General features: G+C 41.6%; 1 protein-coding gene across 2 annotated transcripts in view; it reads right to left on the minus strand.

Annotated features, from left to right (window-relative positions):
- Positions 1 to 2,075: 2,075 nt before the first annotated feature.
- The window catches only part of dusp8a (dual specificity phosphatase 8a), an 87,735-nt gene continuing 72,350 nt past the window's right edge, over positions 2,076 to 17,460 (minus strand). For both annotated transcript variants that reach the window (XM_066701109.1, XM_066701110.1), the window contains 4 exons: positions 10,453 to 10,619; positions 8,716 to 8,875; positions 7,756 to 7,879; positions 2,076 to 7,543 (listed from right to left, as the gene is read on the minus strand). In XM_066701109.1, coding sequence (XP_066557206.1) covers positions 6,397 to 7,543; positions 7,756 to 7,879; positions 8,716 to 8,875; positions 10,453 to 10,619 — 1,598 coding nt within the window. In that variant the 3' untranslated portion in view covers positions 2,076 to 6,396. The remainder of the gene's footprint in view (positions 7,544 to 7,755; positions 7,880 to 8,715; positions 8,876 to 10,452; positions 10,620 to 17,460) is intronic.

Consider the following 17,460-nt stretch of genomic DNA (forward strand, 5'->3'; position numbering starts at 1 on the left):
GTGACAAATCATGTGACACTTTGATTGCACACAGGTGGACTTTATTTAACTAATTAAGTGACTGGTTGCAGAATTGGTTGCACCAGATCTTATTTAGGGGCTTCATAGCAAAGGGGGTGAATACATATGCACTTTTCCATTTTTAATTTTTTAGAATTTTTTAAAACAAGTTATTTTTTTCATTTCACTTCACCAATTTGGACTATTTTGTGTATGTGCATTACATGAAATCCAAATAGAAATCCATTTAAATTACTTATTATGCAACAAAATAGGAAAAACGCCAAGGGGGAAAAATACTTCTGCAAGGCACTGTAGATGTCTCACTGGAGTTGGAATATTTGGGACAGAGGGAAAGTTTATACTTAAAACATCTTTATGGTGGGACAGTTGGTTTCACTCAATGACCCCCTGGATAGCACCTCTTCCAACACATAAGGAAATGTAACTCTTGGCGTACAACCAGTCTCTTTAAATTCACTTTCAGGTTTATCTCACAGGTCCTGTGACACTGCCTAATAGACAAAGATCAAAAAGTCCAATGTAAAGCAGATGTGATAGGCAACTTCATTATGTGAATTATGTGCTTGTTTATTATTTCATTTTATGGAAGTCTACTTTAAAGACCTGTTCAGGTGTGTACTGTGTGAATACATTACTGTCACAGCTAAATGGTGTTAATGAATGCTATTCCAAACAGTTTGCTTAGATGACATTCCCTCAGATTGTGAAAACTACACAGTAGGCAGCCCGAGTTTGAAGGTATAGTGCACAGCCATTGCAGGGGAGAAGCGGTGCGTGTGTTTACATGGTACTTTCTAATGCAGCTCCGAACCCTTCTGGAAGCTTCACTCCATTCTGTTTAGGAATGTGGATGTTGTCTGAAATATTTTTGCTTCCTTTCCTTGGCAGTTCTCACTGGAAAGTTAGCCTTTTTTCCTTCTTCTTTGGAGGTGGACAGCAAATGTATTGAAATTAAATCATTCAAATGAAAACAGCTGAAACCTACTAACCCCACACAGACAGATTCCTTGAAATCCCTGCGACTGAAGGGAAATAAACATGCCCCTCCTTTTTCATCTTGATCCCGCCTCTCTGACACCGTGTTTCTTTTCCTGCATTTACACTGCAGAAGATTAATGTGTGATGTTGATGGTAATAGACTGCGGTGGAACAGGACTACTTTATAAATCATGCATTTGTCGGCATTTCAGAGACCATTTCGCTAGTGATGGGGCCTGGATGTGCTCGCATATATTAATTCGGAATTCAGTCCCATCCCTGACTCCCTCAATGTGTCAGATGCAATGTAAATCTTTCTTGTGGCACCCTGTTGGAAAACCAGCTTAATTTATGCCCAGCCTAGGAAATACTCCAAAGCCTTTGAAATGACAGGTTTTGAGAAGTGCAAGGAAACCCAAAACAAACTTCCTGGAAGATTAGAATTTAAGTCCATTATTCCTGTATTCCTATTGCCCTCTGCCCTTGTCTATAGGCACATAATCAGGGATACAGTACATATATCTGGTCTAGAATGAACAAATCTAAGAATATAGCACACCGGGACACTGTAAGTGTTTTTTTAAATGGACTCTTCCAGGGCCCGACTCATCCACCAGTAGGAACTGAAAGTGGACCAATATTCCCCTAGTGAAAGTAAGAAAATGTTTGTGTGGTTTCCCTACATATTGTTATAAAAACTCAAACTCAGATTGAAAGTGCGCACAGGGTTTATGGAGCCATGTAAGATGTGCCTGTCTTAATGGCGTGTGGATTGAACTACTGGTGCGGAATTCGAACCCCATGGACGGCTGCACTGTATAATTGCTGGTTTGGTGCTTGAGAGTCCTGGGTTTGTGAATCTGTTGAAAGGCAGTGGCATTGCTGCAGACCACTTTCAATCACACAGGAAACATAGAGAGATTATCATCTTCGGCAATGTGTCATGTTTTGCACCAGGAAGGGGAGAAGAATATTTATGTTAAATTAAAAAATTATTGCGCCTGGTTTTCATTCTTTTTTTTTTTTCACTTTACTGACATCGTTTTAAGTTAAAAACAAACCTGAGATGAAAATCTTTTTTTTTTCTATATTTCTTTTTCATTTTCACAAAACAGGTACAAGGGGAGGAAAAAAAAAGCCTTCCAATAGAACCTGAGGTATTTTGCATCAAGCAGCCTAAGGTATCTGAATTTCTTCTTAAAAAGTTACCTAAATTCATCCATTTTAGATATGTTGCTATTTACAACAAGTTCATCATCATCAACATCATCATCATCATTACATCAACAACAATAATAATAATAATAATAATAATAATAATAATAATAATAACAACAACAACAATAATAATAATAATAATAATAATAATCAGGATAGCCTGCATCTTTTCATTACTTGGTTTTTAAATAATAATAATAATAATAATAATAATAATAATAATAATAATAATAATAATAATGAAAACGGAAAAGGGAAAAAAGAAACGTCTCACAAAGGGAAAGAAATTAAAGAGGAGTCAATCCAAATATTAATTTACAGCATCACAAAAGAGAAGTTCAAAGGTCAAAGGTGACCACACAGGAAAACTACCAAGAAATAAAAATCATTAGCACTGCAGGAGAGCAATACCTGTCCCTTAAAGCATTGACCAAACCTTTCCCTCATATGTGTTTACGCCTTTGGAGAGAGAGACACCTGAATTGTAGGGACGCTGTCACCCAGAGCGCCCGAAGACGAGCTTCTCCTCAATGGAAGTGTCCTGAGAACCACTATGGTTGTTGTAGCTTCTTTGCATGGGTATTTTGAGGGATGGGGAGCTATGGGGCAATACTTTATGGTTTTACTAATCTGGACCAATGATAGTCACTCCTGGTCCTGTGGGCACACAAGGCCTTTTGCTTCTCAGTCCACCTGGGATCTGGATGACTTTCAAAATAACCTCGGTTTCCTGGATTAATAAGTTAACCAATATGTGTCATCCTTAAGGTCCAGAAGTGACCATTGTTGATCTAAGCACTGTACTGTGGATGCAGCTGAGGAAGTCCCGTTTCCATGAGAAGCAGGCAATGCATTGTGGGTTAATGACCATGTATGGCTTGCAGTGACACATTCCCAATGAGGGATTGAAGGGGTAAATTGGCAAAGTTCTGCAGTGGCGTGTCTAAATCTGGGGCTCCTCTGTTTGTTTTTTGTTCAGGAAAAAAGGAGAATATGTTTTAGAAATGTCAAGAACGATTATGATTAAGTTGGATTATCTTTAGGACACCTTTCTTGGTGTTATTTGCATAGGTCTACTCTGGATTATTTATTATGATTTGTCCTTCCATCTTTCAGATGTGTTCTCCAATGGAAAAGAAAGCCTGCTTTATGCTGAAATGCTCTTTGGTGTTTTCTATATACTCTCTGAAAATGGATTTCCTGTCTCAAAACGTTGAACCACAGGTATTCTAAAAAGATACAATTGCACCAGCTTTCCCTGGAAACCTACACTAAAGAGCAACAATAAAATAATAATAATAAACATAATAAAAATCGTTAAAAAATAATAAATCAAAAGACAATGTATTGTTATATTTATTATTATTATTTTAGAAAATACACTCATCTATAATGCTGTTTTGAGAGGCAGGGTTAGAACTCCAAGATTTGCACCCTGCCTCTTTGGCCAATATTAGTAATAATAGTTCCCATTATGCCAAGCATGTGATTACCCACAACATGGTTTACATGGCATTTCACTCTACACCTTCAACACCTTCCTCTGAATACAAACAATTCCTGAATAAATTCCTTGTGTCCCCACTGCATTCCAGAAGCAAGGAGAAACCAGACATATTTTTCTGGAACAAAATGTTATCTTTTGTTTTCCTAAATGGTATCATCCAATTTTTAAGATGCAGTATTTAAGCTGGGTAGAGATTGACACCTAGGCCAGGAGCTTCTGTTCATGGGGTTTTGGTTCTATCCTGAACAAGCATTTTCTTGTTACCTAATTATGCTTAGATTTGAACCTAATTATGCCTAAATTGGACACAGTGGCTATCTTTTCCAGGTCTGTAGAGAGATGTTATAGAGAGCTATGAATGGGTCGAAGAGATTGATGCATTTTGCAGGCTCCTACCCTCCAAATCCCCCTGTGTATAGGCCTAGGTCCTCATACATGAAGGGAACTAGAAACGCTGGCGTTATCTTACTAGCCAATACTGCAGAAGAGTTAAAACTAAACTGCTTTTCTAGGAAATCTTCAGTACATTTTCTTTTTCACTGGAAACACCTATTGGAAGGAGCTCCACGTCACTGCAAGCCATTCACTCAGTTAATACTATCATGTCAGAGAGTCTGGAAGATGGGGTTGGTTGTGGCAGTGGAAACAGGAATGGATTTGGCTTTTTCACGTAGCGTCAACATTTTGAGCAAGCTGTTGTGCTACTATTCTCGGAAAGTACCGCTCTAATGGTCGCATAGTGTACTGCACCAGGGTATGATTCCATTTTTTTTGTTTCATTGTGGATATATAAAAAGCAAATCAAAGAAAAAAAAAGTGCATTTTCTTTCTTTGTGTTTATGTCATGCTGCTATCCTGGTGAGCAAAAAAAAAAAAATCTTCACAATAAATAAATTCATAAATACAAAGGTAGAAATAAAGGGATCGAAAAAGCAAGAACAATTCTCTTCATTCTGTTACCTTTTTTCAATTCTGTTTGCTTTTCTTATGTGTGTTTAAATGTAATTCTCACATCACTTACACGCATTAAGCTATCGATCAGGTTCCCAAAAAGCTCTAAGCTCTACCAAAGCCTTCTAAAAGCCCCAGGATATAGTATAAGTCTTAAAAAAGATTGCAAAGGCTACTGTTGAGCTTGGGTAGCCAATAGTACCATGGGATTACATTGAAGAAATGCATCAGCTTCAGTCAGACTTTGGGATTTCTGCGTGCAATGGTTCCTGTGATTTTGGGTCCTCGAACGTCTGTTGATAGCATTTGTTTGTCTGTCTCTTTATTTTAACCAAGGAAAAAGTGCATTAAACAGCAGAGGATTCCCTAAAATCAGACATTGGTGTCCGTTGTTGATGCAGAGAACACAACCAAAAATATATGTCTTGTATTGCTTGAAGTCATGTGTGTTTGTATGCATGTTTCGTCATAAATACCATACAGTAAAACTGAAAGAAAAACAACAAAGAATGTCCACCAACATTATATTATTTCTCATTGCCAGAATGAACAGGTAAAATAAATTAAAAACTATACTGGAGGAAATATTAAAAGTCCATTAAAATTGCCTTAAAATTATTTACTTATTTGAGTGTGTGTGTGTGTGTGTGTATATATATATATATATATATATATATATATATATATAAAGCTTAGTGCTGTTTCTATACAGCTTGTCTGTCTGTTACCAGCTGCTCTGAGCATGCTCAAAGAATCACTGAGGGAGGAGCAGGAAGTGGGGTGTTCCCAGAGAGATTCTTGGGAATAATAAACCTTGTTGCAGTTTAGGCCGAAACAATAGATTTCTGATTTCAATCACAAAAACAAACACACTTAGAGCACAGAAATGCCAGGGTCACTCTGAATTACAATGACCAACACTTGGAGAAACAACTGAGGTGCAGCTGGGGAAACCGTTGCCTTTCACTTCCTTCAAACACATTTACTTTACACTTCCATACACCATGGCAGCCATTACAACTCAGCGTGGCCATTTAATTCTTCATGAAAATGAGCATCCCGGGGAATTACAGGACCCATCCTGCAAACAATCCTTCATCTATAAAGTACCATGAAATACCAGTGCTGAGGTACCACAGGGCTCTGAGTCCATTGCTTTTCCTTGTGCTGCAGTGTGATATGCTCCTCATTTCATAACGTGACGTGTTAACAAAAAGAAAAAGAAGAAGAACAACAACAACAAAAAAGAACCACGCTTTGTTTTTCGACACCATGGTGTGATGAAGCAGCAAACATAAATGTATTTTTAAATTCCCAAATTTAGACATTCAACGGGAAAATTTGGGATTTTACTGAAAAGCGTACTAATGAACATGCATTGTTTGTTTGGTAGGGAAGTTCTTGGCAACTGGTTTCAGCATCCCCCCCATCTTATCAATCTTATTTGGAAGCTGTCCTTTTCTCTCTCTTTCTCTCTTTTTTTCTTGTTACAGAAACTATTGCAGATGGCTGCTTCCTCCCCCTTTTTTCCTGGCATGCTCAGAGACAGACAGAGCTACAGAACTTTTTGTCATCTTTAGTGTTTAAATCGTAAAACACAAAATTGAAAACAAAAAATTGATTTATATTATAAATAACCACGCCCTTCCCCTCTCCCCCTCCCCCCTGAAATCCCTTTCCCTAAGAAACAGTTCCTTTTCCCCTTCTTGGCCAGCATGTCAGGAGACCTCGATGATTTCCATGCTGCCAGAGAAGCTCGACTGCTTGCCTATTTTTCCCAGCTCCTCCCTGGACCTTGTTTCAGAGATGCCGTCCTCAAACTCCATTTGGCAGCTCCGGCGTTTGAACTGTTTGTCTGCTGTGCTGCCAGTGCTGTCCTCGTGCTTCTCTCGTAGTCGAACCCCCTCGCAGCTCCCCGCCAGCGCACTACATCCGAATGACATGTATGCCGAGCTGCTCCCGAAACGTACGGAGGTCCCAGAGGCTGGGGAGTCAGCACCAAAGTACCAGGGGCTCTCGCCAGTGGGAGTGCCTGGGGTGGTGGCCTGCACTGTCTCCCTGTGGTTGGTCCACACCCCATTGGAGCCGACGAGGGGCTGGTGGCCATTGGGCAAGCTCAGCAAGAGCGAGGCCTTCAGGTTCTCATCCAGGCTGGGGCTCTTGTGCACGGGCCCTGTCCTGCTGAAGTTCAAACTCAAAGAGTGGGCCGGAGAGCTTGCAGCGCTGCCATTGTGCTTCCCTTTTCTCCGCTGTCGTGTCCTGGCTTCCCCACTCGAGTCCCCGCCCCCACCACTACCACCACCACTGCTGCTGCTGCTGCTGCCCGGGCTGTCCAGGACTGGAGAGAACTGGCAAAAGCCATTGGTGGTTCCAGGGCTGTCAAGCTTGCAGAGCTTGGGGATGTCCTCAGAGTTCATGGGAGTGATGGCCACAGCAGGGATGGCCCTTGGGCAGTGGCTGGGGGAGTAGGCCGACTTGATGTCCAGGGAGAAGGAACGCTTGAGGCGGTTGGTGTCCAGGATTCGCTCAGTCGATAGATGAAGGCCTATAAGGCCCTGCTGCAGCGATGTCGGAGACGCTAGCTTGGCCTCCCCTTTCTCCGGCTCAGCCTCTGCCTCAGAGATTTTCAAACGCGGCTCTGTCTCAGAGGCCCCTGGGCCACTGAGTCCACTCTCTGGGCTTCCAGGGCTCCCAGTGCCAGTCTCTGCATGCTTCTGCTTGGGCTCCTCTTCATGCCTCTCCGTCAGGGACTTGCCAGGGCTGGTGGACCAAGCTTTGAGCAGCTTCAAGCCTTTCTCAAACTCCAGCAGCTGCCCCAGGAAGTTAAAATTGGGTGATATCGAGGGCCTCCGGTCTTTCACAAACCTTTAAGACAGGAAAATGTAGGAAGTGTAAGAATTTATGAAAATTATAGGCAAGCTTTTTGGGTCTGGATACATATATATATTAAATAGGTCCTGCAATGAAAACATTCCTTTCCTTATCAAAGGACACAAGCCATGCCATTTTGAGCTCATCATGTACTAAGTAGAACCACAAAGCAGTGGTGAATAAAATGAGGCTGTGTGACAAGGTACCTGTAAGCGTCATCTGAGGACAAGCCCATGGTCTTCATGATGTAAGCGATGGCAATAGTGGCAGATCTAGAGATGCCAGCCAGGCAATGGACGATGACTCTGCAGTTGGAGACCTTTGCTTTGTCTGAGTAAGAAAGGATGGAGAGTTAACATGTGGCTCTCACTGTAATTCAGAGAGCATGTGAATGTATACACACCTGACTTGATCAAAGAAAGGTAACAGGGACCACAAACTCCACTGTCACCACTGTGGTAATTAGAGAGTGTTTCTCTTCATTAACCTGCACTTACTTAAATCACATGCAAATATGCTTTTACAGATTTTTAAATGATTTCTTGATCTTGCTGGTTTTCTTACATAACTTTACATGGTACACACTAGAAAATTTGCCAATGGGCAAATACAACTGAGTCTGCGGTCGCTGACAAGAAAACTCTGTACAGTAGCTTTGGGAAGATGCAACATCTGTAGCCTATATCCTCAATCCACCCTTCAATGACGTGAGTCAAACTCTGAAACAAATTCTATTGTGCTTTTGTGATGTGAACTGACAAATGGCTATTTACGTAGTCAGACCATGAAACTAATTTTCCCAATGTGCCTGTATTCAACCGAGAACTTCAGTTGTAAGAAGGTAGTGAATTAAACCATTGTACCATTCAGACCCCGCTTAAAATGGCTTTCTTGTCTTGACTAAATTGTCAGCAGTTACTGCATTACAGACCAATTTTTCATCAGATCAAGCATTGTTCCCTATGAATTAGAGTCTGGTAATGGTCCTTGGTCTACGTACTTCCTACTTAGGTGTCTTTCCATCAGTAAATCATTATTTTTGGAGGAGTGGGGGCGGGGGGGCAGAACTGAGCAAGCAGACATGCCATCAGCCTTCAGCCTTCTCATCCATGCTGTATTAACAGGAGCCTGTGGTTTACTGAACAACACAGATGTGTTCTACTTACCAATGAAGTCATTGCTTTTGTCTAGCCAAGGTAGAAGCTTCTCGCAATAGTTGTCATTGACAGGAATGCGCATGAAGTGGCTCTCACAGATGAAATCCGGCTTGGGACATGTGTTGCTGGCGTTCAGGACGTAGGTGATGTCGTTCTGGGCCATTAAGTCCTAGGTGAGACCAGAAAGAGGCATGTTATGGAGGGAATGCCAGTGCATGACAGAAACGCTAAGTCTTTTTTCTTGACAACAGTCTGAGGTTTCCCTAAAGGAAAACAACAGCTGTTGAAAAAGTGACACAAGAAAAGCCCTGTGGGCTTAACTGTCAATTCAAAACAAGAAACCAATTGAAAACCAATTGTTCTGTTCTGTCTCTCTCACACACAAACACACATACATACAAAAGAAACGTAATTGTACTTGTTTTAAGAACTCAGTCTCATGGATTAACGCCATCTTTAGCTGTTGACTAAACACATGACTGTGAATAACGTCAGCTATCTGCTTGTCACAACAGAGCAAAAACAAATGTCCTGGACTTTACAGAATGACTCAGAGATACAATGTAGAGATAACAAATTTGAATGAGTCTTTCAGTTCCCTTGGAAAGTTAAGATAGGTATTTAATACATTTGTATAACAAAGGTAAATTCTCTTGCAAAATAATTTATTTTTGAATGAATTCTGAACAGTTAAAGTAAGACACTTTTAAGGAGGAAATGTATTTTGAATGTGTGTTTAACACGTTATAAAATGCAGCAAATGAAACAAACATTGAAAATATAATTAATTTAAGAACATTTAAAGGTTTAACTGTCCAAAATATACAATGAATGCTGTTATGTGTAGGTGTACTAATTTATTTTATATATGTGTGGTAAAATGGGTTAGTTAATCAAATTGCTATTACAAGGAAATTACTCATGTGTACATACACACCCATTTGCTTGTAGAGCTAACACGTAGTGCGTCTTTCCAAAGATGTGAGTTTAAGATAATCAGATTAACATCTGTTACTATTAACGCAGCAAAAGACCATACAAACTCATACACAACATTATTTTCATGCTTTAGCAGTGCTTAGGTGTAAGAAATATTACAAACATGGTGCATCATAAGTTCTAGTAGAAACAGTAGACAATATACAGGCCAATAACAACTACATACACCTACAAGATGGCTAAGTACCCTTATGGAGACTGAAACTGCCGGCCACTTCCAAAGAATCAAACTGCAATTCATTTCAAAACAAACTCATAGGAAGTAAGACCTTGGAATATAATCCAAATATTGTGGCTAATACAAAAGCAATGCCAACTGTTAGGGTTTGTAAGCTGTGAAGAATGTCACTGATGTTTATTTTATTTTTTTTAAGATGAAGGAAACAGGTATGAATGCTGTTGTACCCTTGAGCAAGGTACTTCACTTAGATTGCTCCAGTAAAATGCCCATGGGTACAAATGTAAGTCACCCTGGATAAGAGTGTCTGCTAAATGACAAAAATAATAATTAAACATTAAAGCTCAGCGATACAAGTCAATCTGAGAAATCTCTCTACATAGATTCAGAAAAGTAAATTCAAACGTCCAGAAAAACTGGAAAAAGCATATCTGATATGGCATTTGACATGGCATGCGAAGAGAATAAATTATGAATACATGGCAAACAGGAAATTCCAACCCCACATAATGGTTAACAGTGGAATGTGTTTGATGCCTGCTTTATCTCTTGAGAATGGCTCTACTCACCTTGTTCAACACGTCTTTCTGTGAGCCCAGGTAAAGATGTGGCAGGATGCGCGTTGGGCCAACATTGGCCACCGGCATACAGGGCTGAGAAATGCTCATGGGCAAGATGGCCGCTGGCTTGCCCTCACACAGTCCTGGGAAACAGGAGGAGAAAGCTGCAAAGCCCCCTGGAAAACAAACAGAGGAATTGCAAGTCAGTGAGGGTCAACAGTCTTAAGGCACAATGTTCTCACATATTATAAACTCAGGTCAACAAAGCATGTTCAATATTGTTTAACAATGAGGGTATTTTATGACTCCTAGCATAAACGGGTGAATGCACCTCAATATTAAAAAGCTTCATAATTACCGCTAACATCATTAACATTCTTATTACCACTATTAACATGACTTGCTTGCTTATGCTAGACCATAGCATACGCCCCAGAAACAGCTTTGGGAAAATACTTTCTCTAACTCCATATTATTTGCATTCTATTTGCTTCAACACAAAGCTCTGCCCAGTTTCCACTTTCCACACAACGCCACCCCCCACCCACACAGCTGAAAGTATCCCAAGCTACAGTGCTGCAGATTCGCTCATGATTTCAGCCTCAGTTTCCCAGAAAGACTCAGTAGTATTTTTTGGGTTTGTTTTCTCTTCCCTGTGCTGGCTTCTGAAAGCTGTCTCTTGAGGAAAAAGTACACTGTAGCTCACCAGGGGAGGTGGGGGGGGGGGGGGGGGAGTATGACTTCATTCCTTAATTCTCCTTACACTGTTGGGAGTATGTCAGCTTGTGCTCTCTGGAGTTTCTTCACAGGTTTGGCAACGTAACACAGTGTATTGTTGTGTAGTGTACAGTGAAACATTTTGTGATGGCAGAGTGACTCACCACCCACTATGCTGTTAGTTTTGAACTCAGTGAGTCACAGGGCTGATTTGCATGTAGAAATCCCCTATCGATAAACCACCACAAAGAAATATAATGACTGTCAAGTCATGGCTGCACTTTACACAGGTAGGAGCGATGGCTCGTACATCACTGGGAATGGCACAGTTAACATCTGGAGATTGCCCATTTCTTACTATCAGACACACACGGAAAAGGCCTAACTCCATTGGCAGATGTAAACAGCTTTTTCTCTCACCTTTCTCAAAGGGTTAGGATTCTCCCAAATGGGACTGATTTCACCAGGGGTCTCAAACTTAATTCCTGGAGGGCTGAAGTATCTTTTGGTTTTGGTTCCAACTAAGTTCTCTGTCTGACTAAATTGATAACTCATAACTGTAATACCTTTCTACAGACTAATTATATCATAAGTGGAGCACCTTGAATGGTTTACTGTGAAACAACAAAACACTTCAAAATAATGTTATACAGCTCTGGAAAAAACTAAGAGACCACTTAACATTGATTTCTGAACTTGGAGTGGTCTCTTTTTCCAGAGCTGTATGTACCTTATTGATAAAAGAACTAGATTCATCAAGGAACTCAGAAGTGCATTTGGAAAGAAAACCAGAAGCCCTCTAGGCCCTGTAGGAACGGGAATTTTTGGTCTGTTCCCCTGTGATCTTATCTTTCATTTTTTGCATGTGTTTATTTTAGAAAAGAAAAAAAGCACGTTTAGAGACCAGTTTACTTATTCTAAGTTGGAAGCGTCTCTCTGGGATGAAGATTTCAGGATGGAGAACCACATTGCTTTTGCCCCCAGGCAAGCATGTTATTAGGGGAATTAAAAAGGAAAAAAAAAACTCCTGGGCGAGGAAGGCTGAGCAGGGAACATGAAAGCTGAGCACTGCACCTTTAAAAGCGAAGCGGATCTGGTTTCAGGGCCTGTTCTTTGCAGCTCTTTCCTGCATTACCTCATCTCCTCTCCTTGACAATTGCATCAGGCCCAGTGAATGAGGCTGGACACAGGTGCAAGGCCAGTTTGGAGGCCCTCTTTTCTGGGTTTTTTTGTTTTCTTTTCTTTTATCCCCAAATAACAAAAAATAAAAAATGCCTGGGTTCTGAGGTGAATCTTTTCCCCTCGGCCCACTGAAAAAAACCTTGCATGCCTGGTATCTCTCTGCTGCAAGCTTTCATTTGAATTCTGACAATCTTTCTTGGCTCCAGAAATCAATGGATTGACTGTCAAATGTTTACACAGACCCGTGTCTTCACTGAGATCAATCAGCTGGAACAGTTAGTGTTTCCGCTGGGCTCTGCAGAGTTCGACAAAGTCATCACATGGATACATATAGTGTGATGAGTGTGGAGTTATCTAATTAAATGAATCACTGAATTACATTGTTAAAAAACAAGGCCGTGAAAACTGTGTACATATATTATACATTATATATAGATTAATATACACACAGAAACACATTGTATTTTTAGAATGTGTGACATTTCTGGTTTCTGTATATTCACATTAGTCTTTCTTTATGAATACATCCAAGAAATGCAAATCATTCAAATTTGCATGGCAAGCAATTGTAATAGTTATTGGGGGGCAATATAGCAACAATACGCTCTATTATAAAATGTTGATTACCATGATCTCATCACCTACTCTTCAAGTACCAGGCTTAATAGTATTTTTCCAACACACCCTGCCTATGCAGTTCTGTCTGCATCTGTCTGTAGCAAAGAAAACAACAAAAGGGTGGCTATAGCCTACAGACCCAACACACAGGCACGTTCATAGAAGCCTCTGAAAAGCGGTTGTGTAAATCTTGAATTAAAAAAAAAAAAAAAGAGTTTGAATGACCTCAGCCAGCAAAGGAGTACTTCAAGGAAAACATGAGACGGGAGGATAAATTTAAAACCTAATCTTGAATCAGCTTTTCAAATCTGGGACACATTAGCCCTGCTTCCAAGTAAGGCAGGGAGATGGAGGACTGACATCACCCTGGATTAGAGCTTAACCTTGGCCCGTTTGTCTCCAAGGAAAGAAAGAAAAAAGGATGAAGGAAATGGAGAAGTTGCAAAGAAGACAAACCCCCCTGAAACAATGAGCATAAAAAGTTTAAGAACAGAGAAGAAAAGGATGAAAGTGCAAACAGCAAAAAAAAGAAAAAAGAATTGAACGGTCAGAAAAGGGGAGAGAGGTGCAAAAGAAGATGAAGAGAAAACAGAGAGCTGAATAAACATGAAAAAAGGCAAGCAGAAGGAAAAGGGAGATGATGTGGGGAAAAGTGTAGGGGAAAGACAACAAAATAAAGCTAGGCAGAAAAGATGGAAACAAAAGAAGGACAAAGGGAGAAAAAGAAAAAGAAAGAATCAGATAGAAAGAAAGAAAGAAAGCTGCCCTCTTCCCTTTGACATTCTCTGGGGTGACTGCCCACCTGCCTCAGTAGTCTGCACAAGGGAGGCCTCTCTGTCCCAGTCTGCTACAGCTTGCCCTCCCCCCAATGCCTGCTGCCGGGCCCAAACTGACCCACCCTGCCTCAACATCTGCCTCTCTGCTCCGCTCACCCTCTCGGCCTGCTGCTCAAAGGGCACTGCAGCCCGTCACCAGCTGCTCAGACAGTAGCCTGGGATGACGGGGACTTCAGCTGCTAAGTCGACAAGCTATAGATCAATCTAAAGTCATCCGAGCCAGAAAACTTATTTCGTTCATTGACAGAAGCACATTCGCTATATAAGTCTAGGTTTAAACATGTCTGGATGTTATCGATTTTTGTTGAGTCTTTTACTAGATACTTTCACTTGCAAACCCCCCGCCCCATGCATGCATGTCCAGTTTAGACCATAGTGTAAACCACTCCACTGTATATCGCAGTAGCCAACGTTATTGTGTTACTCGGAAATATTCAGCACACTGCCTATTGTGGTTTTGTTTGACAGATTTAAGATCTGAAGCATCACCCCCCTCACCCCACTTACAACATGAATTAAGCTAGTCAAAGGGCAGCTGTGCAAACGCGAGATGAAATCACCCTGTCTCATGAGGCAACGCACCACGCTCATGACGATTTCTGTACAGTAGTGATTCAGGGGAAAAGTTAATGACCCAGAGCCAATTAGTCACCAACACTGTGAGTAACAGACTTTACGTAATCAGGCGCTTCTGCAGATAAACATGCAAAAGGCAGATCAATATATATATATAAGAAAAAACCTATTGCATGTATTATAGTTAGGTGCTGGTCACTGCTGAAACCTGCTGAAATGCATTCCCTTATGACTGGTATCACTCAGGCAGAATTGAACACACTAAGGTGGCACATCAACCTGAATAGTGAAGTGCACAGCAAGCTCAGTGAAAACTACTGGGCCGGAATGTGTTTTCTGCAGTGGCTTGACTCCGCTCGCTATTTTTGGTTGTTGGCCCTTTAAACTGAAAGGGAAGAGCTGTCTGTTTCCAGCTATTAATGGCAACTGCCAAAAGAGATGACATCATCTCTCAGCAGGCAGGCAGGCAGGCAGGCAGGCAGGCGGTATCTAGTCAGTCAGTTTAGGAGAAACCTGATTCGCCTGCTAATGCCCCTTACAAGCGCCCTCCTTTCAGCAGCTGGCCTGCTACCTCCACACAAACACACGCTGACACACACAGTCAAAGTTCACACATCATATGTAGCTCCAGCACCCCCCAACCCAACCCCCCCTTTCCACAACCCTGCTTCACTCCAGCACGCACTGACATCATCGCTCGGGAGGGCCTGTTGTCATGACGACGCAGGCATTAATCACAGCTCGGGGAGTTGCAGGGGCTTTGACTCAATTAGCCCCAGCATGGGCCGCTTCTGTTGCCGCTTGTCATTCCTTAATGGTGACATCACACAGTCAGAGGCGACCCTGGGGGCAAGCCAGGAAAACGATACCTTCCCTGTATGGTCCTGGGGCCGGCAATGGCAACTGCAACAAGATTCCAATTTAGGCCTATGCACAAAACCCCCCAAAACTCACTCAATACTTTGACCCACGTGCGCTTTCCTCACAACACCCAACCACGACAGCTGCAGTAGCCCATTAGAAGAAATCACAAAAGAAAAAGGCCTTGAATGATTATTAAGGTTCAGTAATTTTCAGCAAATACAATGTCAAATACAGTGACACCACACCAGTGCGTTTATGAAGTCAGACTGTTGAGCTGCAGGAGAGCCAGCCATGTATTTCAGAGCATGTGGTTGGAGAGCATCTGTGAGCACAGAATACACAACTTATGCAGGGGTAGCTCCTATTATAATTTATTCACCATCATCTGATGTAGTGTCGGATCTGCAATAAGACACCGTAATTATTCATTCTGTATACCGGTATCTGCATAGAAAAACATGATGAGATCCATTCAAATAAATAATAAATAAATACACTACACTGCAGTGTAGTTTTACAGCACTGACCTTAAGACTTTCCAGAAAGGGTTAAGGGGAGATTTCCCCACCCCTGAAAGACTCCTTTGTAGTCACAGCCCAAAAGAATATTGGGGCACTATGCACTGAACCCCTTGCCCAAAAAGGCCAGCTCCCTGTTGTCAACCTAAAAAGTTACATTTGCTATTTGTTTTTTCAAGACCTCTGTGCCTTTAATGAATAATAATAATAAAAATAATCAAAAGAAATTGTACAAGGATAAAAGGGCAGTACAATGAAGTCATCATATATAAAAGCTCAGTGTTGCTCTAGGGTGTGTGCATTGCCAGGCTAAATAAAGAACAGAAGTGAGCAGAAGCCTCCTTTAAACCCTGCACATAACTACGTTTTTCTTTAAATAAATAATGGAAAGTTAAAGCTAAAGACACAAATTCAATAAGAAACCAGAGAGTCTCTAAATTGGAAGCAGGTGATAAAATTGTGTGTGTTTTTGTCGAAGCAGGGGGCTACATTCAGATACATTCTATACTGTCATACTGGGAAGGGAGTTTGTACACTGCAGTCCAAAAAGTAATTGGACTGGCCTCTCTCCACCACTAATGGAGAGTAACAGAGATCGTTTGCTAATGTATGTTGTGGGAGGATTAGTACAGCATTTCTATGGCGGGCCGTCAAGCTGGCGTTAAGTTCATGGGGGGGTGGGGGCTACTCACCTTATAAAATACCTTGTAAGCAGTTTTGGTATTTGCTTGTTGTGGTTTTGGTTTGTTGTCCCATTACTATTGGAAATATAGGGTAAGTAAAGATAACTCTACAGAATCTTTTGTCGATTTGTTGACACGACCTTGCAATTGTATGAGGCCTGTCCTTTCCCACCACTGTACAGTACCTCTGCGGGGGCTGGATTACAGTCAGCAAATGCTGCCACTCTGTCACACATCCAGTGACCACTCAACTAAGCGCCATGGAAACAGAGAGGACAACACTGTCACATTGCAACAAGACACACACACACACACACACACACACACACACGCACACGCACACGCACACGCACACGCACATAATTACGCACGCACACATGCACGCACGCACTCTGGACAGCATGCTGGGAAAAACTAACAACAACAAAACACTGTGAAAAACAATCACATCAGCTGCCCCCCCCCCCCCACACACACACACACACACTGCAAAACACAAACAGCCTGTGTGGCGCACAAATCAATCAAATAAACAAACAAAACATTTCCCTTGCAATGCCTCGGCGCTGCTCTACCATGAGCATGGGCAGATCTGCTAACATGTAGGCCTAAAAGATATTTGACCTGAACCAGTGCCACATTGACTCCCTCAAACCTAACACCTCTGCCACAAGGGCATATGGCACATTTTCTCCACCAAAAACATGCACAGGCCCATACAAACACCCTGGTGTCAGTCACACTATCTTTCAGCTATAACACAGGGGTGTCTAGGGGGGAGAAAAAAAGTGTCTGCCTCTTTTGGCATCATCTCTTCTTTAGGGCAAAAAAAAGTTAGGGAAATACTCTTAGTCCGGCCTAGTATTTCCCAGTAATAAGCAACACACAAACTCCAGATTAACTTTCAGCTGCAGAGTGGTTTTCGAATGTAACACAGCACAGCTGGGATACCCTTTTGTTTTCCTAAACTCCTGTGCCACGGAGCAGGCTGCCTGTGCCACGAGCCAGCAGAATAGGACAAGC

Source organism: Amia ocellicauda, chromosome 4 (assembly GCF_036373705.1).
Source record: "Amia ocellicauda isolate fAmiCal2 chromosome 4, fAmiCal2.hap1, whole genome shotgun sequence".
Lineage (NCBI taxonomy): Eukaryota > Metazoa > Chordata > Actinopteri > Amiiformes > Amiidae > Amia > Amia ocellicauda.